Here is a 26,521-nt window from a genome sequence, read left to right as displayed (position 1 = left end):
ACATACTGTACGCCGAGAGCTTGATGGAATGGGTTACTACCATGGCCAGCAGCATCTAAGCCATACATTACCAAGTCCAATACAAAGCGTCGGATGCACTGGTGTAAAGCACGTCGCCACTGGACTTTAGAGCAGTGGCGACGCCTTCTCTGGAGTGATGAATCACGCTTTTCCATCTGGCAATCTGATGGACCAGTCTGGGTTTGGAGGTTGCAAGGAAAAAGCTATATTTCGGACCGCATTGTGTCGAGTGTGAAATTTTGTGGAGGAGGAATTATGGTGTGGGGTTGGTTTTTGAGGAGTTGGGCTTGGTCCCTTAGTTCCAGTGAAAGGAACTTTGAATTCTCCAGGATACCAAAACATTTTGGATAATTCCATGTTCAAATTCAAGTTCATATGTGAGTAAAGGCAGGTGGCCAAATACTTTTGGCAATATAGTGTACATACATGTATGTACACTATATATATGTAGTGGAATTTCTTACTTTTATACCATATTTGTCTGTTGAAGTCCGAAAAAGAAAGTCTATCAAAAAGCCTATTCTGAATCACTGGAAGAGCAAAGTAGGGGAAAGTTGAATTTGGGGTCGCGCCAACCAGTCTACAAAATGTGATGACTGTTATGACCAAGGAATTCACGGTTGTTTTGGAACAAGCAGTTGCAAAACAAAGAGACCTTGACACATGAGGGAATCATATAAAAAGCCAGTGGACCAACATTTGATATGATTTGCATGATTCGCTTGATTTCGATCATCCACGTCTCTCCGGAAGAACGATGTCTGTTTGCATGGGCAATTTAATCCAACCTGTACTTTTTGATATTGGGTAAATAAAACGTTTGTACTAAAACCACTTTGTTTGCAGTTTAAGCTTTGGACAATGCACCACATATGTATTAGGTGTATGCATCTCTACCTTAAATGGCAATCCGATATGCATCTAGATACATGGGTTACGATACGACTAAATAACAAACCGTTTTAAAACATTACGATTTGATGCAATTTGGCGTGGTACAATTTGATGCGATTTGATGCAGATGGTAGCTTTGCATGGTGAAAAAAAATATTAAATGGCTCATGTAACATGGCAGAATAATTTCATGTGTTTATCTTTTAAATAGACACAGACAAAAAAGGCGGTTCATGTATTAACTATGAGCAGATAGTATAGAACTATCAACTTCAAGGCATTGCAATCCATAAACTTTACGAAAAGAAGATGTAAATAAAACACCTTTGGAAAAACTACCAGGTATTTACTGTTCTTTGCTCAGGTAGTAAAAATAAAATACAGCGAAAAGCAAGCTGTGCATCAAGCAGAGGTGTTATAACACCACAGTAACACAAGTGCAAGATACAATTTAATGCCAACACGTAAACTAAACAGCAACTCTAGTGTACAAGCTCAAATACTTTTTTATCGTGCCATTCTGCTGGTTGCATTGATTGATTGATTGACTTTGCAGCTAGGTCTTTATCTTTAGCACAATGAACAGTGTAGTAGATGCCTCGCAAAGTTGTGGCTAAGTTGGGGCTTGAAGACTTTCAAATCTGCTGGAGTTTGTTCATGCCGTCACAACGGGTGGGTTATTCGTTCTGGCTCTTCTTTATCGCTGCTTTCCAAAAGTTACAAATGGCCATATTTTTATACTTTTAACATTCTTTTTAGTAAAAATTTAAATGTTTACCACACTTTAGATTTAATATTGGCCGGTGCATTGTTTGTAAATAATTTTGTTGCTGTCTGCCATGTTGCTCTGTTGCTGTCAGTTGCAAACGAGAACGTTACTCTTGTTTTGTGTCATCACAGAAGTCTCGCAAGATTAGTGCGGCCATATTTTGTAACACAGCTCCAATCAACCGATTCATGACTTTCCATCCGGACATCGACCAATCAATAGTGGATATAGATCAATACAGAGGCTCGCCAAACGATGTATTCATATCTCTAAAGTTAAAAACGGCTCAGTCGGTTAAATTGGGTAAAATTAAAGTATTTTAGTTGTCTGCTGCATTTTTCAAAACATAGCAAAAGGTAGGACGAAGAATAAGAGGTGAATGAGTGTCTCTATGGTAAAAGCCGCGTAGTACACACAAAATATTTTTTTAAATAGGGCGTTCTGCACCACTTTTGTACTATGTATCAATTGTGCATGCAGTTAAGGTAGACCATGTGCAACATGCCCACTAATAGTATACACAATTTTATAATTTATTGCACTATTTATCAATTAGGCATGTAGTCTTAGTAGATTAACAACAACATGCCAACTAATAGAATATATCATTTAAAATGGTGTGCACATGCTTATTAGCCTGCGGTATTTTGCTCTTAGTGGATCAGGCCCTATATTTATTGTCAATAAAGATAAAGGGTTACATTGTTTAATGTTAAATTCTCTTCCTGATTTATTACCAAGATTTTGATGACATTATTCTGCCATGATACATCATCAATTTAATATTTTATTTTCCATGCAAAGCTACCATCTGCATCGAATCACATCAAATTGTCCGTCCATCCATCCATCCGTCCGTCCGTCCGTCCGTCCGTCCGTCCGTCCGTCCGTCCGTCCATCCATCCATCCATCCATCCATCCACTTTCTACCGCTTGTCCCTTTTGGAGTTGCGGGGGCTGCTGGAGCCGGTCTCAGCTGCATTCAGGCGGAAGACGGTGTACACCCTGGACAAAATGCCACCTCATCGCAGGGCCAACACAGATAGACAGACAACATTCTCACTCACATTGACACACTAGGGACCATTTAGTGTTGCCAATCAACCTATCCCCAGGTGCATGTCTTTGGAAGTGGGAGGAAGCCGGAGTACCCGGAGGGAACCCACGCAGTCACAGGGAGAACAGGCAAACTCCACACAGAAAGATCCCGAGCCCAGAATTGAACCCAAGACCTTCGTGTTCTGAGGCACATGCACTAACGCCTTTCCCACCGTGCTGCCCTTGCATTGAATTGTACCCCACCAAATTGCATCAAATCATAATATTTTAAAAAGTTTTGTTATTTAATCTTATCGTAACCCATTTATCTAGATGCATATCGGATTGCCATTTAAGGTAGAGATGCATACACCTAATACATATATACATACATAAGTATGTATGTATATACAATAGGGCTTTGAAACTATGGGCACCACACGATTCGATTCCTCGGGGTAACAATTCAATTCAGAATCGATTCCTGTAAGGGTGAATAAAGGATTTACTAACAGTCTGACCCTGGAGCTGAAAATGTCGAAGTCCTTTATTATATTGTTAGGATAACCTATTTAACTGCACTAAGAATTTAGTTAATCTTACGTTAAACCAAATACACAGGGGTTTGTCTTTTTTACCAACACAGAAGCAATGTTGTTGGTATCAGTCACGTAGCGCTCTTCGATCTCCATGCTCAGCCTGTCGTCAGTTGCTTCCTCGGTCTCCTCTTCATCCCTGAATTCGTCATCCCCTTCAAGGGGGAACTCCTCCTCCAGGATAGCCTCGATCTCATCCTCGATGTTTGAGCCTTCCCCGTCCTCGTCTTCGGCCTGACACAAAAAGTGGTTTGTTTAGAGTTTAGAACAAAAAAATGTTATCCCTAAAAGGGAAGTAAAGATTTTAGAGAGACTACTGTGTGACCTTACTTTTTCTGTGGTCGGGGAAGAAACACCTTTCTCCTCCATTAGATCTGCCCTCCTCTTCTCAATGTTTTCTTCCTGTAACAAAGACAGCCTGATCACAACTTTGCAATACAGTAAATAGAAATAGGACATATTTGATTGTATTAGGTATTCAATTTTTAAATCTGGCACCAAAACAACCTGTGAAAAACATGATTTAAGGCTCTCAAACAACTATCTATCCATCCATCTGTTGTGATCCATAGGTCACATCACCACATATTGTTGCGCTGTTCCTTTTTTCACATCCTGTTGTTTGGACTTCCTTATTTCCTGTTTGCTTTGTCACCATGGCTGCTTATTATTTCCACCTGCTACTCTCGGTTCCCGCACACCTGTTTCTACTGATCAGTGCCTTATATAAGCCTGCCCCTTTTCTTTCTTCTGTTTCAGATCCTAGTTTGCTTTCACGCAATAGCTTATGACTTGTTTTTCATGCTCTCACTCGTTAGCTCTCACGCTACGCTTCATTTTATTCCTACCTTTCATGCTAGTTGTTTTTGTTTTCCCTTTTGTGCCTTTGTGCCATGTATTAGAGTATCTGTTTGTTTCCCTAGCCTTCATGCTAGCGCTTTTGTTTGCTTTTTCTGTCTAGCACCAGTATTTTTGTTCCTAGCCTTTTTAGTAATTTAACAAATCCTTTATATCTTACCATTCGCTGTGTTCTTGACCGACACATCCACGGAGGAACAAATCCGGCATCGCTATGCCACACAAGCTTCACACCATCCATCCATCCATTTTCTACCGCTTATTCCCTTTGGGGTTGCGGGGGGCGCTGGTGCCTAGCTCAGCTACAATCGGGCGGAAGGCAGTGTACACCCTGGACAAGTCGCAATCTCATCGCAGGGCCAACACAGATAGACAGACAACATTCACACTCACATTCACACACTAGGACCAATTTTAATGTTGCCAATCAACCTATCCCCAGCTGCATGTCTTTGGAAGGGGGAGGAAGCCGGAGTACCCAGAGGGAACCCACGCATTCACGGGGAGAACATGCAAACTCCACACAGAAAGATCCCGAGCCCGGGATTGAACCCCAGACTACTTAGGACCTTCGTATTGCCACCATGAAGCCCTCAAACAACTAAAATATTAAAATCATGGTTAACTCAAACTTTATCACGATTATCGCAGATAGTTACATTTTTTCATTATTAGCAAGTTTACCATAAAAAAAACTTTTTATTCAAATGACAATTTACAAAAATGACTTGCAGTTGGTGTACCCCTGACATAATTCTAATTCCTGCTGTAGGACACTTGCTACACCTCTGTGTTTAGATACCAGTTTGGAGCATTAATAACACAAAATGTGAGTTATTGCAATCATGGTTTGTTTGATTGTCAAAGATATTGGTTATCTAAAATGTAATATTTCCTCTTGAATAAATCCTGTACATTACATGTTGTACAAATTAAAAGCCTACTGAAACCCACTACTACCGACCACACAGTCTGATAGTTTATATATCAATGATGAAATTATAACAATGCAAAACATGCCAATACGGCCAGTTTAGTTTACTAAATTACAATTTAAAATTTCCCGCGGAGTTTCCTGTTGAAAACGTCGCGGAATGATGATGCGGAATGATGACGCGTGTTTGTGACGTTATTGGTTGGAGGGGACATATTAGCCCAGCCCCACTTACGGGTAAAAGTCGGCCCTTTTCATCGCGCAATTACACAGTATTTTGAACATCTGTGTTGCTGAATCTTTTGCGATTTGTTCAATTAATAATGGAGAAGTCAAAGTAGAAAGATGGAGGTGGGAAGCTGTAGCCTTTAGCCACACAAACACACTGTGTTTCCTTGTTTAAATTTCCCGGAGGTGAAGCTTTAATATGGAACAGAGCGGTCAAGCGAACATGGATCCCGACTACATGTCAACCGGCAGTTTTCGGTGAGAAAAGTGTGGAAATAAGTCTGAATGGCTCTCACTGCCCTCGCCTTTTTTTCTTTTTTTTTTCTAGGCCTTCACTCTAAATTTCCTCATGCACAAATCTTTCATCCTCGCTCAAATTAATGGGGAAATTGTTGCTTTCTTGGTCCGAATAGCTCTAGCTGCTGCTGGCTATGATTGTAAACAATGTGAGGATGTGAGGAGCCCTACAACCAGTGACGTCACGCGCACATCGCCTGCTACTTCCGGTAAAGGCAAGGCTTTTTATTAGCGACCAAAAGTTGCGAACTTTATAGTCAATGTTCTCTAGTAAATCTTTTCAGCAAAAATATGGCAATATCGCAAAATGATCAGGTATGACACATAGAATGGACGTGCTATCCCCGTTTAAATAAGAAAATCTAATTTCAGTAGGCCTTTAATGGAATTTGTATCGCTGGATGACCATGTCTTACCCTTCTCAATTTATTAATAAAGTGTAATATTCAGCCTGCTAAACATTCTGTAATTGAGGACGATCAACCAGAATATGTTATAAAAGAATATACACTATATTTCAGGAAATTTCCGCTCCTGTATTCCTCAACTGATAAACCAGCATTTATTTAGGTAGAAATATCACAGATTGCATTGCAAAACATATTTGATAAGCATGATCGTAAAGTAAGACAAATGTTCATTTTCGTTAGTGCAGTTTGACCGGATGTGACGTGACGCATAGCGCTTTTATTTTGAAGCTTGAAGTAATTGATTTTTTTGGAGAAAAGGTGTCTTGACAGATTTTGATGACAGTGATAAGGTTTAAACAGGGGGAGATAACGGCAGACTGACACCAGGTGGCAGTAATGTCCAAAGATTGATTATATATATATATATATATATATATATATATATATATATACACACACATATACAATAATATAACTAGGGAAAGGGAGTGTGAACGAGATTGAAGAGTGTGTATGGTTTAAGGCTATGTGCAGGATTTAACTGGAGGGATTTTACCGTAAGTGTTGGAGGTGGGTGTTGAGAGAAGCGGTACAGTCCAACAAGGGCAAGACAGGCACGGTAGTCCAGGGGCGGAAGCGGGGTCGAGAGGCAGGAGCAAGTCGTCATTGTCCAGGACGAGCGAGGAGTCAAAAACCAGGAAGCACGAGGAAGACAGTAAAGATCCGGGAGCACACGACACACAGCGTGATTCGACGATGAACACAGGGAAGGTACGGAAGGCTATACTTCGACACGCCAAGTTGTGCAGGCTTATGAAGGCAGGTCCTTTATTACGGGCAGGTGTGGTGATTGTCGGTGAATGATTAAAGTTGGCGGCCGCTGCAGGGCGGAGACGCGCACAGCAAGTCCCTGGGCGTGTCCTGAGGTGCGCTCACTGGAGCGCACAGACGGATGAGCGCCGTTGGCAAGCGTCTGAGCCGTAACAGACCCCCCCTCCTTATGGACAGCTTCCAGATGTTCCACAGGTCGTACCACAAAAAACACAGGCACAAAAGTCAAGAGAGGGCGGAGGGGCAAACTGGTGGTGGGTCGTCGGCCCAAATGTCCCCGAATCCACCAGGGAAGAGTCTGGTGGTGGCGGCGAGTAGAATGCCGGCGATGCGGGCGACCAAGGAATGGCCACCATCTTGGTCGTCGGGGAGGCGCACGCGAGTGGCGCCATGGTGCAGCTCACTAGAAACAAGGTGACGTCGCAGGCGTGAAAGCAGCAACAGACAGTGTCTGAGGCGTAGAGGCAGCGGACATCGGCGGCGTGGAGGCAGCGGACGTCATCAAAGCCGGCGACGAGGAGGGCAGCTGAGAAGCTGGCCGAGGAGCAGAGGTTGGCGCTGCTGGCCGAGGAGCAGAGGTCAGGGCCAGCCTGGGAGCTGGAGGAGACGAGGGGGCCAGCCTGGGAGCTAGTGGAGATGAGGGGGCCAGCCTGGGAGCTGGTGGAGACGAGGGGGCCAGCCTGGGGACAGGTGCTAGCTCCATCCCTACAGCACTGCTAAACAGTCCCTTGAAGGAGTGTTGAGGGCTAGAAAAATTGTCCAGGGTGGAGGAAAAAGAAAGACATCCTGAGAGGGGCAAAAACAAAAAAAACAAGAAAAAAAAAATTAACCGGGGCAGGGAAAGTGCTGAAGTCACTGGGTGGGGCGGGGCTAAAGAACTGTGCCGTCAGGTCCCTAATCAATTTGCCGGAGTATACTGTTAAGGTTTAAACAGGGGGAGATGACGGCAGACTGACACCAGGTGGGAGTAATGTCCAAAGATGTATTTTATATATATATATATATATATATATATATATATATATATATATATATATATATAGACCATATACAGTGAGGCAAAAAAGTATTTAGTCAGCCACCGATTGTGCAAGTTCTCCCACTTAAAATGATGACAGAGGTCTGTAATTTTCATCATTGGTACACTTCAACTGTGAGACAGAATGTGAAAAAAAAAATCCAGTAATTCACATTGTAGGAATTTTAAAGAATTTATTTGTAAATGATGGTGGAAAATAAGTATTTGGTCAACCATTCAAAGCTCTCACTGACGGAAGGAGGCTTTGGCTCAAAATCTCACGATACATGGCCCCATTCATTCTTTCCTTAACACGGATCAATCGTCATGTCCCCATAGCAGAAAAACAGCCCCAAAGCATGATGTTTCCAACCCCATGCTTCACAGTAGGTGTGGTGTTCTTGGGATGCCACTCTATTATTTTTCCTCCAAACACGACGAGTTCAGTTTATACAAAAAAGTTCTATTTTGGTTTCATCTGACCACATGACATTCTCCCAATCCTCTGTTGTATCATCCATGTATCCATTTTGGTATAAATTTAACTCGTCGTGTTTGGAGGAAAAGATCCCAAGAACACCAGACCTACTGTGAAGCATGGGGGTGGAAAAATCATGCTTTGGGGCTGTTTTTCTGCAAAGGGGACAGGCCGATTGATCCATGTTAAGGAAAGAATTAATCGGGCCATGTATCGTGAGATTTTGAGCCAAAACCTCCTTCCATCAGTGAGAGCTTTGAATTGTTGACCAAATACTTATTTTCCACCATAATTTACAAATAAATTATTTTAAAATTCCTACAATGTGAATTCCTGGATTTTTTTTCACATTCTGTCTCTCACAGTTGAAGTGTACCATGATGAAAATTACAGACCTCTGTCATCATTTTAAGTGGGAGAACTTGCACAATCGGTGGCTGACGAAATACTTTTTTGCCCAACAGTATATATATAATAATACAATAATATAACTAGGGAAATGGAGTGTGAACGAGATCGAAGAGTGTGTATGGTGTAAGGCTATGTGTAGGATTTAACTGGAGGGATTTTACCCTAAGTGTTGGAGGTGCGTGTTGAGAGAAGCGGTGCAGTCCGACAAGGGCAAGGCAGGCAGGGGAGTCCAGGGGTGGAAGCGTGGTCGAGATGCAGGAGCGAGTCATCGTTGTCCGGGGCGAGCGAGGAGTCAAAAACCAGGAAGCACGAGGAAGACAGGAAAGATCCGGGAGCACACGACACACAGCAAGACTCGGGGATGAACACAGGGAAGGTACGGACGGCTAAACTCCGGCACCGGCATGCCAAGTTGTGCAGGCTTATGAAGGGAGGTCCTTCATTACGGGCAGGTGTGGTGATTGTTGGTGAATGATTAAAGCTGGCGGCCGCTGCAGGGCGGAGACGCGCACAGCAAGTCCCTGGGCGTGTCCTGAGGTGTGCTCACTATAGCGCCGGGACGGATGAGCGCCGTTGGCAAGGGTCAGAACCGTAACAGACAGACAAGAGAAAATAAAGTCCCCCGAGAAAATAAAGTCCCCCTTGACTTTTTGCCTACTGTCTTTCATTTTTGCTGCGCTTGTATCCCATCTTATTGAACTAGTTACTGTTGTGTCACACACCCACTCCGTGCTTTCCTCTGCTGCGGGAGCTCGCAGAAGCTCCGCTGGAAACACAAGACACGCCCCCGCACTTATCAGGCAGACCGCGCCCACTCTCTGCCACAACCGGCGGCAATCAACACCTGACACACCTGGCATTGATGAAGGCAGTATAAGAACGGTCGACGCTGACTCATCGAGGTCGTAACATATTCTACTACCCGTAAGCTGCATGTCTCTGACTACTCCTGATCTCGCTCGTTGCCTGTTTCCCTGTTGCCTTTTGTTCCCCTAATCCCTGTTTCACCCGCTCTTCCCACACCGCTCGTGTCACCACTGCTGTTTCCCCCCTGGACCCGTTTTGCCTTCCCGGATCCTTGACCTAGCTTTGGACTTTCGGGACCCTTTCTCCTGCCTTTGAACCCCGCTTGGACTTTGGACTTCCCCTGGCTTGTTCCCACTCGGATATGGACGCTGAAACATCCAACACGCTCCTCAACAAACCTTACGGTATTCACATATGGTAATTCCACACATAGTCATTCATGCAGACACATAGTAGCATACACACGCCACGTATTCATCAAGTATTCAATAAATCTATTGAACTTGACATCCCGCTGCTGTGCCGTCTCCTTCCCCAGTATAATCATAACAGTTACATTAACAATCTACATTTTATGTTAACAATGCACGAAATCAAAGATGATCAAACCCTGGTATGTGTACCACTAGTTGTACGTGGGCGCCATCTAGTGGTACGCTAAATAATTACTTGATTAATTATTTTTCTGTGGTCAAACAGTGTTACTGTTTAAAATGCATCTAAATAAAACCTTTGCCTTGCTTTTAATGAATACATAGGCCTACTAATTACTTGATTAATTATTTTTCTGTGGTCAAACAGTGTTACTGTTTAAAATTCATCTAAATAAAACCTTTGCCTTGCTTTTAATGAATACATAGGCCTACTAATTACTTGATTATTTTTCTGTGGTCAAACAGTGTTACTGTTTAAAATTCATCTAAATAAAACCTTTGCCTTGTGTTTAATGAATACATAGGCCTACTAAGCTACTGTATTATTATTATTAATTTAACATGTTCTGTCCAGCCACTAAGGCAAATTATATTGTCACTGTAGATGCCCATGTCTGCTGTATAGATTTACTTTACAAAATAGAAGTGTAATAAAGTGTAAATAAACAAATACAATGTTTTTCTTCTTTTTTAACCACTGTAAATTTTCTTGCCAAAATAATGTATAATATAACATTGTATTTTAATTTATTACGCCTAGTAGCTGTTTGTTTTTTTTAAAGAACCCCATATGCCAGATCTGGTGGCGCTCTGCCTCTCCTGCCCCCACTGTAATAATGAAGCATCACCACTGGTTGAGATTTTACCAAAGAGTCACCTGATCATGATTGTTTGATCGGAATCAGTGGCAGGCATAAATAGCAGGCATCAGCAGGAAGTAACATACGGTAATAGCTCTGATAATAACTAGGGGGGCCTACTTTTCAAAGTAAAATCAACATGCATTTTGTAGTTTTAATAACGACTAAATTGTTGTAAACTGACTATTGATGGAATGTTATTTAGTCTTTAGTACTCACTGTTTTTATTAGTGCCCATTTTCAGTTTTACAAAGGAAAAGGTATTTCTTGACTTACATCCTGCCTGTCCTGACAACCTGTTCCTTTAAGGATGCAATGATAGGAGCTTTTCTTGTTTAGCTAACTGTATAGCAGAAAATCACATTGCCCGTAACAACTTTTTGTGAGGAATGAAACGGTAAATGGGTTATACTCGTATAACGCTTTTTCTACCTTCAAGGTACTCAAGGCGCTTTGAGACTACTTCCACATTCACCCATTCACACACACATTCACACTCTGATGGCGGGAGCTGCCATGCAGGGCCCTAACCACGACCCATCAGGAGCAAGGACACAACGGACATGAAAAGGTTGTTGGAAGGTGGGGATCGAACCAGGAACACTCGGGTTGCTGGCACGGCCACTCTCCCAACCGCGCCAGGCCGTCCCCTTAAACATATTTTCTGGCATTGTTGTTGCTGACTTACTCGAGTCTTGCGGTTCATTTCACGTAGGACGTTGAGCAAAGCTTCGCGCCGGTCGCAGTGCTCCCTCCACCTCTGCCAAAATTTTGGCAGCAGACGCGTCTGAATGTCTGTCACCTCCGCCGTCAAGGTGACCACAGCATCGGGGAAAAGCTGATACTGCAACACGTGGTGCACTTCCTCAGTGTTAATTGGGAAACCCTCGAGAATAAAACCTGTAGACCTGTAAAAAAAACACAACCTGATTATTGCCAACACCCAAAACTATAACTTAAAGCAGGGGTCTCCAACCTTGTTTCTTGTGAGAGCTAATTTTAGAAAATGAAAATGGCCGAGAGTTACATCTTTTGGTAACATTTATTTTCATAGCCATGGCTGCTCTAGTCTAAATTGGGGTCCTAAGCAGAATTTTATTTAGAGGCTTCCTTTTCCCCGTTACAATTTTTTTCTATATTTAGAACTCTTCCTTGTAGTCTACACAACATGGAATGGTGTTTTTTTGGTTAAAATGAGCATGAATTGTTTTTGTTTTTTTTACAGACTGTTTTGAAGCTGTTTTCCGTCTCTTCAGGGAGAGTTGTTTTGTGGCCGGTCTTAAGTGGCTCCTGTGTACAGTATCTTCTCTCCAACATCCATGTTTTAGTTTTTAGCCCTTCCATAGCGAACCTACTGACAGAAATATGGTAGAACGATACACTACACATTTTTGGTACTTAGGCTGATCCTAAATACACAAATTCAGGTACCAACAGGTAAGACACGTTGGTTTTGCATAATAAGTCCCCATTAATGTGAAACGATTTTAATACTTTTTTTTAATCAAACAGAATTTTAATTTGACTAGTGTTTTGTACAGAAAAAAAACGTTTAATTACATTAAAAAACACTTTTATAAACCTTCCAAAATCAACTTTAATCAGGATTTGAATCCAGTATCCTTACAAGACAAGCACTGTGCCCCATAGGAGCCAGTGTGACTGTGGGGGTAATTTTGCCACTTTATTCTTGTCAGGGACGGAGCAGGAAGCAGCCAAGTGAACGTTTTCAGTAAAATTCAATTTGACGTCCCCTGTCATTTATAAATCGAGATTTTGCATGCAATTTTTATGCAAAACAGTGCCCCTGACAAATGAACAACTTTTTGAACGGATATACATTGAGTGAACCTTGACAACCAATTCCCAATTACTTTCTTTTACAGTACCATTGCCCAACTTAATACTTAATTGTTTATGTAAAAGACCCGTTCAAAATATTTTATTGTTCGGCCAACTTATAGCAGCTGTGTAAGATGGCTGAGCATAATAATAGCCTCTGGAAAGGGTATGTGAACACTACCACAATGTCTACCATTCGGAAAGGCAAGGGAAGCTACCAGCGAGCTTGGTTTGGAGACCCCTGACTTAGAGAATTTGTGTGTTTTCCATGTAGTTACATGAAAGGCTCCGTTTTCCAATACGGATTAAGGACCTTTTCTAGAACATGTTGACTCAGTGGAATGCCATCCACCAAATAGGCTTTGATACTGATTTCCTCCTCAGCCAGTTCCGCATCCTGCAAAATTGACTAAAACAAGGAGGCAATCAGTTTGAATTAGAAGTGTCAACATTAACGGGGGAGGCGCATGTGATCGATGAGAAAAAAATATTGCGTAAATAAAAAATTCATGAATCACACTTTTTGTTTTGACTGCATTTTAACCCGACAGGTGGCACACGTTGTTACGTGGTCAGTTATCTGGCCACATGCCAGTGCAAAATTTAAGAATGAGAGTCAGAGCGGTGTGCTCTGCGACCAAATCTGCTTCAAAACACACTCCGTTGGAACTTTAGATACAACTAAGATAAAATATTGGATTTTGCATCGACAAACTTGCTTATCATCAGCGCACATCAAATAAAAATTACCATCTAAAAGCAAAACATGTACAAACCCTGTTTCCATATGAGTTGGGAAATTGTGTTAGATGTAAATATAAACAGAATAAGATGATTTGTAAATAATTTTCAACCCATATTCAGTTGAATATGCTACAAAGACAACATATTTGATGTTCAAACTGATAAACATTTTTTTTTTGCAAATAATCATTAACTTTAGAATTGGATGCCAGCAACACGTGACAAAGAAGTTGGGAAAGATGGCAATAAATACTGAAAAAGTTGAGGAATGCTCATCAAACACTTATTTTGAACATCCCCCAGGTGTGCAGGCTACATGTAAATGAGAACATGTGGGTGCCAGGATTGGGTATATGAACAGCTTCCCAAAAAATGCTCAGTCTTTCACAAGAAAGACTGAGCAAATAGTCAAACAGTTTAAGAACAACGTTTCTCAAAGTGCAATTGCAAGAAATTTAGGAATTTCAACATCTACAGTCCATAATATCATCAAAAGGTTCAGAGAATCTGGAGAAATAACTCCACGTAAGCGGCATGGCAGGAAACCAACATTGAATGACCGTAACCTTCGATCCCTCAGACGGCACTGTATCAAAAACCGACATCAATCTCTAAAGGATATCACCATATGGGCTCAGGAACACTTCGGAAAACCACTGTCACTAAATACAGTTTGTCGCTGCATCTGTAAGTGCAAGTTAAAGCTCTACTATGCAAAGTGAAAACCATTTATCAACAACATCTAGAAACGCCACCGGCTTCTCTGGGCTCGTGATGATCTAAGATGGACTGATGCAAAGTGGAAAAGTGCTCTGTGGTCTGACGATTCCACATTTCAAATTGTTTTTGGAAATATTCGACATCGTGTCATCCAGACCAAAGGGGAAGCGAACCATCCAGACTGTTATCAACGCAAAGTTCAAAAGCCAGCATCTGTGATGGTATGGGGGTGCATTGTTGCCCAAGGCATGGGTAACTTACACATTTGTGAAGGCACCATTAATGCTGGAAGGTACATAAAGGTTTTGGAACAACATATGCTGCCAACTAAGCCCCGTCTTTTTCATGGACGCTCCTGCTTATTTCAGCAAGACGATGTCAAGCCACATTCAGCACGTGTTACAACAGCGTGGCTTCGTAAAAAAAGAGTGCGGGTACTTTCCTGGCCCGCCTGCAGTCCAGACCTATCTCCCATCGAAAATGTTTGCCGCATTATGAAGCGTAAAATACGACAGCAGAGACCACGGACTGTTGAACGACTGAAGCTCTACATAAAAGAAGAATGGGAAAGAATTCCGCTTTCAAAGCTTCAACAATTAGTTTCCTCAGTTCCCAAAGGTTTAAAAGAAAAGGTGATGTAACACAGTGGTGAACATGCCCTTTCCCAACTACTTTGGCACGTGTTGCAGCCATGATATTCCAAGTTAATTATTATTTGCAAAAAAATATATATATATTTATTAGTTTGAACATCAAATATCTTGTCTTTGTAGTGCATTCAATTGAATATGGGTTGAAAAGGTTTTGCAAATCATTGTATTCCATTTATATTTACATCCAACACAATTTCCCAACTCATATAGAAACGGGGTTTGTACTTGAGGATGCTACCATGACAATAACAAGCAGAGGGCAACCAACAACGTTTACTTTTTTTTTTCTTCATCACTGACTATTACTCACTGCAGACTTTATGAGAGCCAACAAACATAATAAAACATCACTTACTGTACAAGGTCTGCTGGTATTAGAATGCCGACTGCTTGGATGTTCATATTTTCCCATTTAGATGAAAATGTCTCATATTCCTCGCAAAAAAAAGACGTAGGGTGTGGGGGAGGGGGGGCGCTTTTTGTGGTGTTCTCGCCAGTTTCCGGTCTGAAACGGTTGTCAAAGTGTCACAATTTGTCGGATTATATTCTCAGCCATCTACTTTTCATGATTTTATGATCTAAAATAAATTTACAGGGAGCAAGGAAGCGAAGAAGCAGCAGACCACTTGATGATGTTAACATAGGCACACAAACTTGTGATGATGTCGCCACTATTAATAGTTTGTCTGCATTCACGCTTATAATAACAATATCACTAATATTTGGTTAATATTCAAGTCACGAAATGTAAATTGAGTATTGTTGGCGCTTATTGAATGATTATTTATCATATTTTATGGACGGAAAAATGGAGTTCCCATTGGCTCTGCAGTAAGCACACTTTTATTTACATTTATTTGATATTTCGAAAGCATGGGCTTCAAGGTGGAAGACGGGTTTGTGCGTCTGCCTCACAATACAAAGGTCTTGCAGTCCTGGGTTCAATCCCAGGCTCGGGATCTTTCTGTGTGGAGTTTGCATGTTCTCCCCGTGAATGCGTGGGTTCCCTCCGGGTACTCCGGCTTCCTCCCACTTCCAAAGACAAGCACCTGGGGATAGGTTGATTGGCAACACTAAATTGGCCCTAGTGTGTGAATGTGAGTGTGAATGTTGTCTATCTGTGTTGGCCCTGCGATGAGGTGGCGACTTGTCCAGGGTTTACGCTGCCTTCCGCCCGATTGTAGCTGAGATAGGTGCCAGCGCCCCCCGCGACCCCAAAAGGGAATAAGCGGTAGAAAATGGATGGATGGATGGATTAGATTTCGAAAGCATTAAAAAAATCCCCGTCGTCATGTCTTTCTTAATGATTGTGAACGATAGGCAGTTCCCCTTTAAAACCACAGGTTTATTACTAAAAGTGTATTTTTTTGTTTTGGTTTTTATTTTTTTAATTTTTTGTTCTGGTTTGTGTATATACATATTTGATATGGTTTTACCAATATAGTCTGTACCCTAAGTACTCTCCATGAGGATACACACTCCATTCAGTACAGTAGATGGGGGTATGCACCTATAATGACCTGCCATACAATGCAGAAGAGGAAGAAAACAGTGCCTTATTTTAAATTTGTGGTGATTTTCCTGTTTTTGATGATTTCGTTCCGGACTAGAGCTCTTATTTTTTATTTTTTTTCCTGTTTTAGTTTTAGTTTAGTTCTGAGCTGCTACCTTACCGTGGTAGAGGAGTTTGCGTGTCCCAATGATCCTAGGAGCTATGTTGTCTGGGGGCTTTCATGCCCCCTGGTAGGGTCTCCCAAGACAAACAGGTCCTAGGTGAGTGATCAGACAAAGAGCAGCTCAAAGACTTCTATGGAATTACAACAAAATGAACTCAGATTTCCCTTGCCCGGACGCGGGTCACCGGGGCCCCGCTCTCGAGCCAGGCCCGGAGTTGGGGCACGATGGCGAGCGCCTGGTGGCCGGGCCTGTTCCCATGGGGCCCGGCCGGGCACAGCCCGAAGAGGCAACGTGGGTCATCCCTCCAATGGGCTCACCACTCATAGGAGGGGCCATAGAGGTCGGGTGCATTGTGAGCTGGGCGACAGCCGAAGGCAGGGCACTTGGCGGTCCGATCCTCGGCTACATAAGCTAGCTCTTGGGACGTGGAATGTCACCTCACTGGGGGGGAAAGAGCCTGAGCTAGTGCGCGAGGTAGAGAAGTTTCGGCTGGATATAGTCGGACTCACCTCGACGCACAGCAAGGGCTCTGGAACCAGTTCTCTCGAGAGGGACTGGACTCTCTTCCACTCTGGCGTTGCCGGCAGTGAGAGGCGACGGGCTGGGGTGGCAATTCTCGTTTCCCCCCGGCTCAAAGCCTGCACGTTGGAGTTCAACCCAGTGGACGAGAGGGTAGCTTCCCTCCGCCTTCGGGTGGGGGGACGGGTCCTGACTGTTGTTTGCGCTTACGCACCAAACAGCACTTCAGAGTACCCACCCTTCTTGGGTACATACGAGGGAGTACTGGAAAGTGCTCCCCCGGGCGATTCCCTTGTCCTACTGGGGGACTTCAACGCTCATGTTGGCAACGACAGTGAAACCTGGAGAGGCGTGATTGGGAAGAATGGTCGCCCGGATCTAAACCCGAGTGGTGTTTTGTTATTGGACTTTTGTGCTCGTCATGGATTGTCCATAACGAACACCATGTTCAAACATAAGGGTGTCCATATGTGCACTTTGCACCAGGACACCCTAGGCTGCAGTTCCATGATCGACTTTGTAGTTGTGTCATCGGATTTGCGGCCTCATGTTTTGGACACTCGGGTGAAGAGAGGGGCGGAGCTTTCTACCGATCACCACTTGGTGGTGAGTTGGCTGCGATGGTGGGGGAGGATGCCGGACAGACCTGGCAGGCCCAAGCGCATTGTGAGGGTCTGCTGGGAACGTCTGGCAGAGTCTCCTGTCAGAGAGAGTTTCAATTCACACCTCCGGGAGAACTTTGAACATGTCACGAGGGAGGTGCGGGACATTGAGTCCGAGTGGACCATGTTCCGAACCTCTATTGTCGAGGCAGCTGATTGGAGCTGTGGCCGCAAGGTTGTTGGTGCCTGTCGTGGCGGTAATCCCAGAACCCGTTGGTGGACACCAGCAGTGAGGGGTGCCGTCAAGCTGAAGAAGGAGTCCTATCGGGTTCTTTTGGCTCATAGGACTCCGGAGGCAGTGGACGGGTACCGACGGGCCAAGCGGTGTGCAGCTTTAGCGGTCGCGGAGGCAAAAACTCGGACATGGGAAGAGTTCGTGGAAGCCATGGAAAACGACTTCCGGACGGCTTCGAAGCGATTCTGGACCACCATACGCCGCCCCAGGAAGGGGAAGCAGTGCACTATCAACACCGTGTATGGTGCAGATGGTGTTCTGCTGACTTCGACTGCGGATGTTGTGGATCGGTGGAAGGAATACTACGAAGATCTCCTCAATCCCACCAACACGTCTTCCTTTGAGGAAGCGGTGCCTGGGGAATCTGTGGTGGACGCTCCTATTTCTGGGGATGAGGTTGGTGAGGTAGTCAAAAAGCTCCTCGGCGGCAAGGCCCCGGGGGTAGATGGAATCCGCCCAGAGTTCCTTAAGGCTCTGGATGCTGTGGGGCTGTCTTGGTTGACAAGACTCTGCAGCATCGTGTGGACATCGGGGGCGGTACCTCTGGATTGGCAGATCGGGGTGGTGGTCCCTCTCTTTAAGAAGGGGGACCGGAGGGTGTGTTCCAACTATCGTGGGATCACACTCCTCAGCCTTCCTGGTAAGGTTTATTCAGGTGTACTGGAGAGGAGGCTACGCCGGATAGTTGAACCTCGGATCCAGGAGGAACAGTGTGGTTTTCGTCCTGGTCGTGGAACTGTGGACCAGCTCTTTACTCTCGGCAGGGTTCTTGAGGGTGCATGAGAGTTTGCCCAACCAGTCTACATGTGCTTTGTGGACTTGGAGAAGGCATTCGACCGTGTCCCTCGGGAAGTCCTGTGGGGAGTGCTCAGAGAGTATGGGGTACCGGACTGTCTTATTGTGGCGGTCCGCTCCCTGTATGATCAGTGTCAGAGCTTGGTCCGCATTGCTGGCAGTAAGTCGGACACGTTTCCAGTGAGGGTTGGACTTTGCCAAGGCTGTCCTTTGTCACCGATTCTGTTCATAACTTTTATGGACAGAATCTCTAGGCGCAGTCAAGGCGTTGAGGGGTTCCGGTTTGGTGGCCGCGGGATTGGGTCTCTGCTTTTTACAGATGATATGGTCCTGATGGCTTCATCTGGCCGGGATCTTCAGCTCTCACTGGATCGGTTTGCAGCCGAGTGTGAAGCGAACGGAATGAGAATCAGCACCTCCCAGTCCGAGTCCATGGTTCTCGCCCGGAAAAGGGTGGAGTGCCATCTCCGGGTTGGGGAGGAGACCCTGCCCCAAGTGGAGGAGTTCAAGTACCTAGGAGTCTTGTTCACAAGTGGGGGAAGAGTGGATCGTGAGATCGACAGGCGGATCGGTGCAGCGTCTTCAGTAATGCGAACGTTGTATCGATCCGTTGTGGGGAAGAAGGAGCTAAGCCGGAAGGCAAAGCTCTCAATTTACCGGTCGATCTACGTTCCCATCCTCACCTATGGTCATGAGCTTTGGGTCATGACCGAAAGGATAAGATCACGGGTACAAGCGGCCGAAATGAGTTTCCTTCGCCGGGTGGCGGGGCTCTCCCTTAGAGATAGGGTGAGAAGCTCTGCCATCCGGGAGGAACTCAAAGTAAAGCCGCTGCTTCTCTACATCGAGAGGAGCCAGATGAGGTGGCTCGGGCATCTGGTCAGGATGCCACCCGAAAGCCTCCCTAGGGAGGTGTTTAGGGCACGTCCAGTCGGCAGGAGCTCACGGGGAAGACCCAGGACACGTTGGGAAGACTATGTCTCCCGGCTGGCCTGGGAACGCCTCGGGATCCCCCGGGAAGAGCTAGACGAAGTGGCTGGTGAGATGGAAGTCTGGGCTTCCCTGCTTAGGCTGCTGCCCCCGCGACCCCACCTCGGATAAGCGGAAGATGATGGATGGATGGATGGATGGATGGTTTTAGTTTTTCTTCCTGAAGCGACTTGACTCCTTCCTCATAGCGCTGTTAGGTCCCATGAGTTGAGTTAACAATCAGAAGCCTGTTTGTGTTTTAATTAACGTTCAAAAATTGACGACGGCTGTGGCACGCCGTTCTTTCTTTTCAAGGCTCACCGTAAGTATAGTCTTGTTTTGAGTTTCTGTATAGTCTTTTTGCGCGTTACTAACAGCAATAGTGTTCTGTTTTACGTGCAAATCACTGCACGAGAGTGTTTGTTAAGTGCTTGACTACTTGTGTTATTAAATATTCTTTTCTTGCAAGCTGCATTTGTGCATTCTATTTGCATCTTGAAATCACAACTACATGCAGCCCTGCAAGCGTGACAGAAGAACCACGAAATATCTGGTGGCTCTGCCCCAAACATTTCTTTAGGTGAGCTGCCACAACAAGTAAGTATATTGCAACAGATGACTTAATACATTGAACTGAAATAAAATTAAACCAGAACTGCTAAAAAAGCTAGCAAGCCAATTACATAATCATGTAAATTAGTAGACCTTTGAGATAAGTGCCGAGCTCATTCACTCTGTCACATTTGTACAGATCATCCGTCATACAAACTACCTTGGAGTGGCACGATTATATCAACAAGGATAAATGAACTGTACTGCACAAACAAGTGCAGCAAGTTGCAACTACTGGCTGATATTGAATTTATTTTGCTTACTGGAGACCATTGCACCTCAGGAAGTAATCACAACTAGCTTTGTACAATAAAGAGATCAGCAATGTCATCTGAAAATGTAAAAGAAGCTTATTTGTTTAAGCACCTGGTTAAAGGAAGAGTAAGTGCAGATGTAAATGGTGCTCTATGTTAATTTGTTTATGGGTGTGTTTATTATATTCTCTTAGTGTACATCCTTACCTTGTTTGCTATTATATTGCAAAGACTTTCAAAATGTGCACATAATTTTTTTTCATATTGTCACCAAGTTTTGTCACCAGTTCAGTAAAACATAAAAAAAAAACGTTCCTGTACCACATTCTGAGAATAAAATTAGATGTGACCAAATATTGGGGTCTTTTCTGAAGCAAATATTACTTATTTAATCATCATAAAAATTCAAGAGTGTGACTAATCTGATTTTTTTTTTTAAATCATCTGACAGTCCTATATGTTAAGAAGCAAACTAACCTCGTTGGTGGTTTCAACATCCTCCTCCCCGAGAGCTTCTTTGATGGTAGCCTTCAAGGCATCGAGGTGCTCCTCTGTCGACTCGTCTGCGTTAACAACCCGCTCCTTCGTCTTTGCCACAAGGAGCATTTGAAGCTGCTCCCTGAACTGGATATGAAAGAGGCCCAGTTTTTTGGCAAGCCACTCACCTTGAGTGGTCTTTCCCGACCCTCTGCAACCGAGCAAAAAGATCCGCAGGGCAGGGGGCTAAAAGGAAATAAAGCAAAGTTTCAGATATAAAATGGTCTAAGACAGACCTGGGCATTTTGCGACCCACGGGCCACATCCTTTGTGTATCCCTGTCCGGCCCACGTGACGCCAATCATAAAGTACAAAATAAATTGAAAAAAGTATCTACAGTGTATGTCGAGTGTGCAATACAACGGTGCTTCTTTTGTTTTGAAAAGCATTACTTCTGTGTGATTGTGAGTGAATGTGAACAGCGGCAATCACAAATAACAAAATTAATTAAAAAATATATATATATCGTGCGTACAATACAACTGTGCTGCTTTTATTTTGAAAATTTATATTTATGGACGTATGTCCGTGTGTAACCTGTGAGTGCAGGTGCACAGCGACAAGTTATGCCCGGTTACCCTCGAGATGTCAGCACACGCTAAAAAAAGAAAAGTTGATGATGAATGCCGTGTTTTCCACAAGACATGGACTGCCAAGTATTTTTTAACAGAAATTAAAGCTAAAGCCATGTGCTTAATTTGTGGTACACAGGTTGCTGTGTTTAAAGAATATAATTTAAATTGCCACTACACGACGAAGCACGAGGAAAAATACCAAAATCTGTCTGATGAAGATCGCGCAAGGGAGGCTGATGCGTTGGTGGTAAAACTGCAAACCCAACAAGGACTTTTCGCCAAATTTCACACCTCCAGAGATCCAGCCGTCAGGACAAGTTTCGTCATTTCTCATAAAATAGCCAGAAAAAGTAAGGCGTTTTCTGACGGAGACTTTATTAAGGAGTGCTTATTGGACTCTGTTGCGCTGATATGCCCGGAGAAGAGGGGCGCATTTGACAACGTGTCACTCCCCTGACGCACTGTAACAAGGCGGGTTGAGACCCATCCATCCATCCATTTTCTACCGCTTGTCCCATCGCAGGAAACTTGAAGCTTCAGCTAAAGAACAGAACGGCTGACTTTGACTATTTTTCACTGGCTTTGGATGAGAGCTGCGATGTACGCGACATCGCTCATCTTCTCACGTAGGATAACTGCGGACTTTCAAATCATGGAGGAGCTGGCAGTCATGCAGTCAATTAAAAGGGACAACCACAGGTAATGACTTGTTTACAGAGGTAAATGCGTGTTTGGACATGTTAAGAATGTAATGGGAAAAGCTGGCAGGTGTGACAAGAGATGGTTGTCCAAATCTGACGGGGAAAAATGTTAGACTTGTGTTTGTTGTATTGCAGTATTTCTATAAACTTGTTAGGTTGTTTGTTGTTTTTCCTTGTTTCTGGAACAAAGTCAAAGTGTGAACAACTTAAAAATATAATTTTTAATGCCAACAAAGTAATTGTCTTAAAAAACGCTGCTATGTTAGTAAAAGTAAGGCTCCACTTTTCCAAAAATGTGCGAGCTTGATGCCAATATACATTGGCTTTGCTATTAGCATTAAAAACTTTACATGGCGATTTCCACACTTCTAAATTTGACAATGAAAACTACAAAATTAAGGCCGTGTCTACATTAAGCCGGATAACTCATTAAACAAATAATTATTTAGCCTAAGCCCCGTTTCGACCCCAGTGAACCATTGTTTAAGGTTCCCCTCCTTGGATAATTTTTTACATGGGAAAGTGTATTTCTCGAATCTCTCACTCTTAGCTTTGTATGGACTCATTGATCGTTTACAAACTGAGTTTGGAGAGGAAGTGACGCCAGAAAGACCGCGCCCCACAAAGGAAGTGACGCCAAAAAGACTGCGCCACAGCCAGCTTATTAACAGACGCTTGTGGAAATCACACATGAATACTTTGAAAGAAAGAAACACGCGATTACAGCTATTTCGGATACAACACATACTGCACGATTGCAGTTATTTCGGATACAACACATCTCAGACGGCAACATAGCAGTTGAGCGACGGTTTTGGACAAGGCCTGGAAGAACGGCAGCCTGCCAGGATATGTTTGTCAACGAGTGTGTTTTGCCAAAGGAACGACGAGAGGACTTTCGAATGTCCAGGTCAGCTTTGATTCCACTTCGCGAAAAACTTTGTCCATTTGTCTAAGGGGGAGACAACGAAAATGCGGGCTCCCGTGGACGAGGGAAAAAAAGCCAATGCATTTGGACTGGCAAAACAGAGTATCAGTTATTGTCCGCGATGTATGTCGAGCGATTACTCACCATCTAGTTTTGTACTCCACAATTATTGTGAAGTCATGAAGTGGTTTGCAGCCGTCAAGTACAATCGCCAATTTCAGCCTACAAGCACAGTGTCCTGACCAGATTTCTATATCCCTAGATTGATTGTCGTAAAATGTTCTTTATCACATTGTTTACTTTCACACGTTCATTAAAGATATGATTCATGTATGATGGCTCAGGTGTGATTCACTACAATAGGGCCAGTCAAACAGCTGCTGGCGGTGAGGCAAGCAAAGTTTACTGTTAAGAGAAATGTGGCAATAGGCTACCTTGACACAGGGTAGGAATACACTTCCAGGTCAGAGTCAACTATGACGTGCGTATTTTTTTTCGCGCATGCGTACTAGGTCGCGTTGCCCCGGCGGACGGAGGGGGTCTTAAACGGTGGCATTGTGCGTGTGTCGACAAGGATAAGGTTAGGTGGGATTTACCCTGGAAAACCTTAGCCGGTTTTGTCTAAAAGTGGCCTAAGATGCATGTTACAATCAAACAGCTGGTATGTAATAAGTACAGTACTCACAGTACTAACTGTTGTATCAACTATTTAAAGGCCTACTGAAATGAGATTTTCTTATTTAAACGGGGATAGCAGGTCCATTCTATGTGTCATACTTGAGCATTTCGCGATATTGCCATATTTTTGCTGAAAGGATTTAGTAGAGAACATCCACAATAAAGGTCGCAAATTTCGGTGCTAAGACAAAAGCCCTGCCTCTACCGGAAGTCGCAGACGATGACGTCGCAAGTGTGGGGGCTCCTCACATATTCACATAGTTTATAATGGGAGCCTCCAACAAAAAGTGCTATTCGGACCGAGAAAACGACAATTTCCCCATTAATTTGAGCGAGGATGAAAGATTCCTGTTTGAGGATATTGATAGCGACGGACTAGAAAAAAAAATAAAATAAAAAGTTTAAAAAAAATAAAACGCGATTGCATTGGGAAGGATTCCGAAGTTTTTAGACACATTTAGTAGGATAATTCTGGGAAATCCATTATCTTTCTATTGTGTTGCTAGTGTTTTAGTGAGTTAAATAGTACCTGATAGTCGGAGGTGTACGTCCACAGGTGTCTTGAGGCCAGTGTCTCAGGGGAGTCGACGGCAGCTATGGACGGGGCAAGCTCAGCTTTTCTCCGGTAAGAAGCGACTTTTTAAACACAATTTTCTCACCGAAACCTCCCGGTTGACATTACGTCGTGTTTCATGTTCACATGACCGCGCTCTGATCCATAGTAATGTTTCACCTCCAGGAATTTTAAACAAGGAATCACCGTGTGTTTGTGTGGCTAAAGGCTAAAGCTTCCCAACTCCATCTTGCTACTTTGACTTCTCAAATATTAATTAAACAAATTGCAAAAGATTCAGCAACACAGTTCTCCAAAATACTGTGTAATTATGCCGTTAAAGCAGACGACTTTTAGCTGTGTGTGTGTGCAGCGCTCATATTCATAACAGCCCGTGGTGTCACGCGTACATGTCATCATTACGCGACGTTTTCAAGAAAAAAGTCCCGGGAAATTTAAAATTGCAATTTAGTAAACTAAAAAGGCCGTATTGGCATGTGTTGCAATGTTAATATTTCATCATTGATATATAAACTATCAGACTGCGTGGTGGGTAGTAGTGGGTTTCAGTAGGCCTTTAAGGGAAGATATGTAATGGTAACGGACGACGGTAGTGAGAAAAATAATTGACTTTGATTTGAGATAGAAGTGTTTTGAGTTAAGAGTGATGTCACAGAACCAATTAAGTTTGTAAGTTGAGTTACAGTAGAACCTCAATTCACAATTTCCTCTATTTGCATCCTTTTCGGTTTACAAATGTTTACATCGCGCCAAATATGTCTTTGTGTGTGGCCATTTAACAGAGGCTGTGTCTTGTTTACATCCTGTAGACACAGGCGTGGCCATTTCGAAGAAGTTGGACGGCTAGCGGCACTTCTGACGAGTTTATTTCCACTATTGTCGTACCTTGCGCTGGTTAGAGCTGTGTTAGTCTGTCTTAGAGATCACTTTGTATTATCAGAAACGCTTGACATGTGTCCAAACTCTCACAGTCTTGCCGTACAGTGCTAGCATTTCAGTCACATTTACGACTAGAAATAGGGTGTGCGAATCCATCCATCCATTTTCTACCGTTTGTCCCTAAAAATAAAAAGAAGCACATGTGCAAATACAGACTGTAACCCTTTTATTTGCATTTTGCTCCTAAAATGATTATATACACAGTTGATCAAACTGGAATAAAATGTACTCCCATCTGTGTACAAATGGACAAGTGATTGACGTGCAAGTGTCACGACTTTGTATGTACTGAGAGCGATTTCCCTCCTCCTAATTCCTAGCACTCAAAGTCTTCAAACACGGACGAAACAACGTCTCGTTGGAGGAACTTGTCATTCAAAGACCAAAATAAAAATACCATCTTAAAACCCGACACTTGGGATGAGTAAAAAAAATACAATCGTCCCTTTAGGAGCCCATTCTGGAGTGGGAAAAAAACTTGATCCCAAAGCACATATGCATATTACAACATACAACTCGAGACTTGCAACATAGGAGATGGAGTGGGGGCTATGGGGGCAGGTTGCTGCTATTCAAGCGCTGCCCAGCCGTCCTATCACCCCTAAGGGATTCAAGCGTCGTAGGCGTGGGACTTTTGTTCGAGGCTAGCACCAATTATTCATGCGTACATTGATTTATTACTGGAAACTATAATTCACTTTAAATAAATTTTGGTTTGCAAGCCATGTTGAAGAAAAAAAATTAAGTTTGTGAATCAAGGTTCCACTGTACTTTTGGAATCACTTTTAATCTAATTTTGAATGTACCTTTAACATCTCAGTGCGTGCGACAAACTGCTCTGGATTCAGAAGGAAGTCTTCCCTGGCTTCCACGCTGGAGAAATAGTAGACCTTCTCTCGATACCTGGCGGCTATCTCATCTGTACTGGGCATCAGCGTATTTTGCCTCTGCAGTACCACTGGGCAGAAATGATAGGTTTCACCAAAGGCTCTCTTGGGTGTTGCGTCCCCCGAGGATTCCGAC

At 43.5% G+C, this 26,521-nt stretch overlaps 1 protein-coding gene across 2 annotated transcripts in view; it reads right to left on the bottom strand.

The window, feature by feature from the left end:
• The window catches only part of ak9 (adenylate kinase 9), a 57,669-nt gene that overhangs the window by 14,178 nt on the left and 16,970 nt on the right, over positions 1–26,521 (bottom strand). For both annotated transcript variants that reach the window (XM_061900621.1, XM_061900620.1), the window contains exons 19-24: positions 26,305–26,520; positions 21,044–21,289; positions 13,005–13,135; positions 11,573–11,792; positions 3,649–3,720; positions 3,361–3,552 (exon numbers count right to left, since the gene is read on the bottom strand). In XM_061900621.1, the coding sequence (XP_061756605.1) occupies positions 3,361–3,552; positions 3,649–3,720; positions 11,573–11,792; positions 13,005–13,135; positions 21,044–21,289; positions 26,305–26,520 (1,077 nt within the window). The remainder of the gene's footprint in view (positions 1–3,360; positions 3,553–3,648; positions 3,721–11,572; positions 11,793–13,004; positions 13,136–21,043; positions 21,290–26,304; position 26,521) is intronic.

This window comes from Nerophis ophidion, linkage group LG05 (assembly GCF_033978795.1).
Source record: "Nerophis ophidion isolate RoL-2023_Sa linkage group LG05, RoL_Noph_v1.0, whole genome shotgun sequence".
NCBI classification, from domain to species: Eukaryota; Metazoa; Chordata; class Actinopteri; order Syngnathiformes; family Syngnathidae; genus Nerophis; species Nerophis ophidion.
Note: the sequence above shows the minus strand (reverse complement) of the source record. Positions and strands in the feature narration are given on the sequence as shown.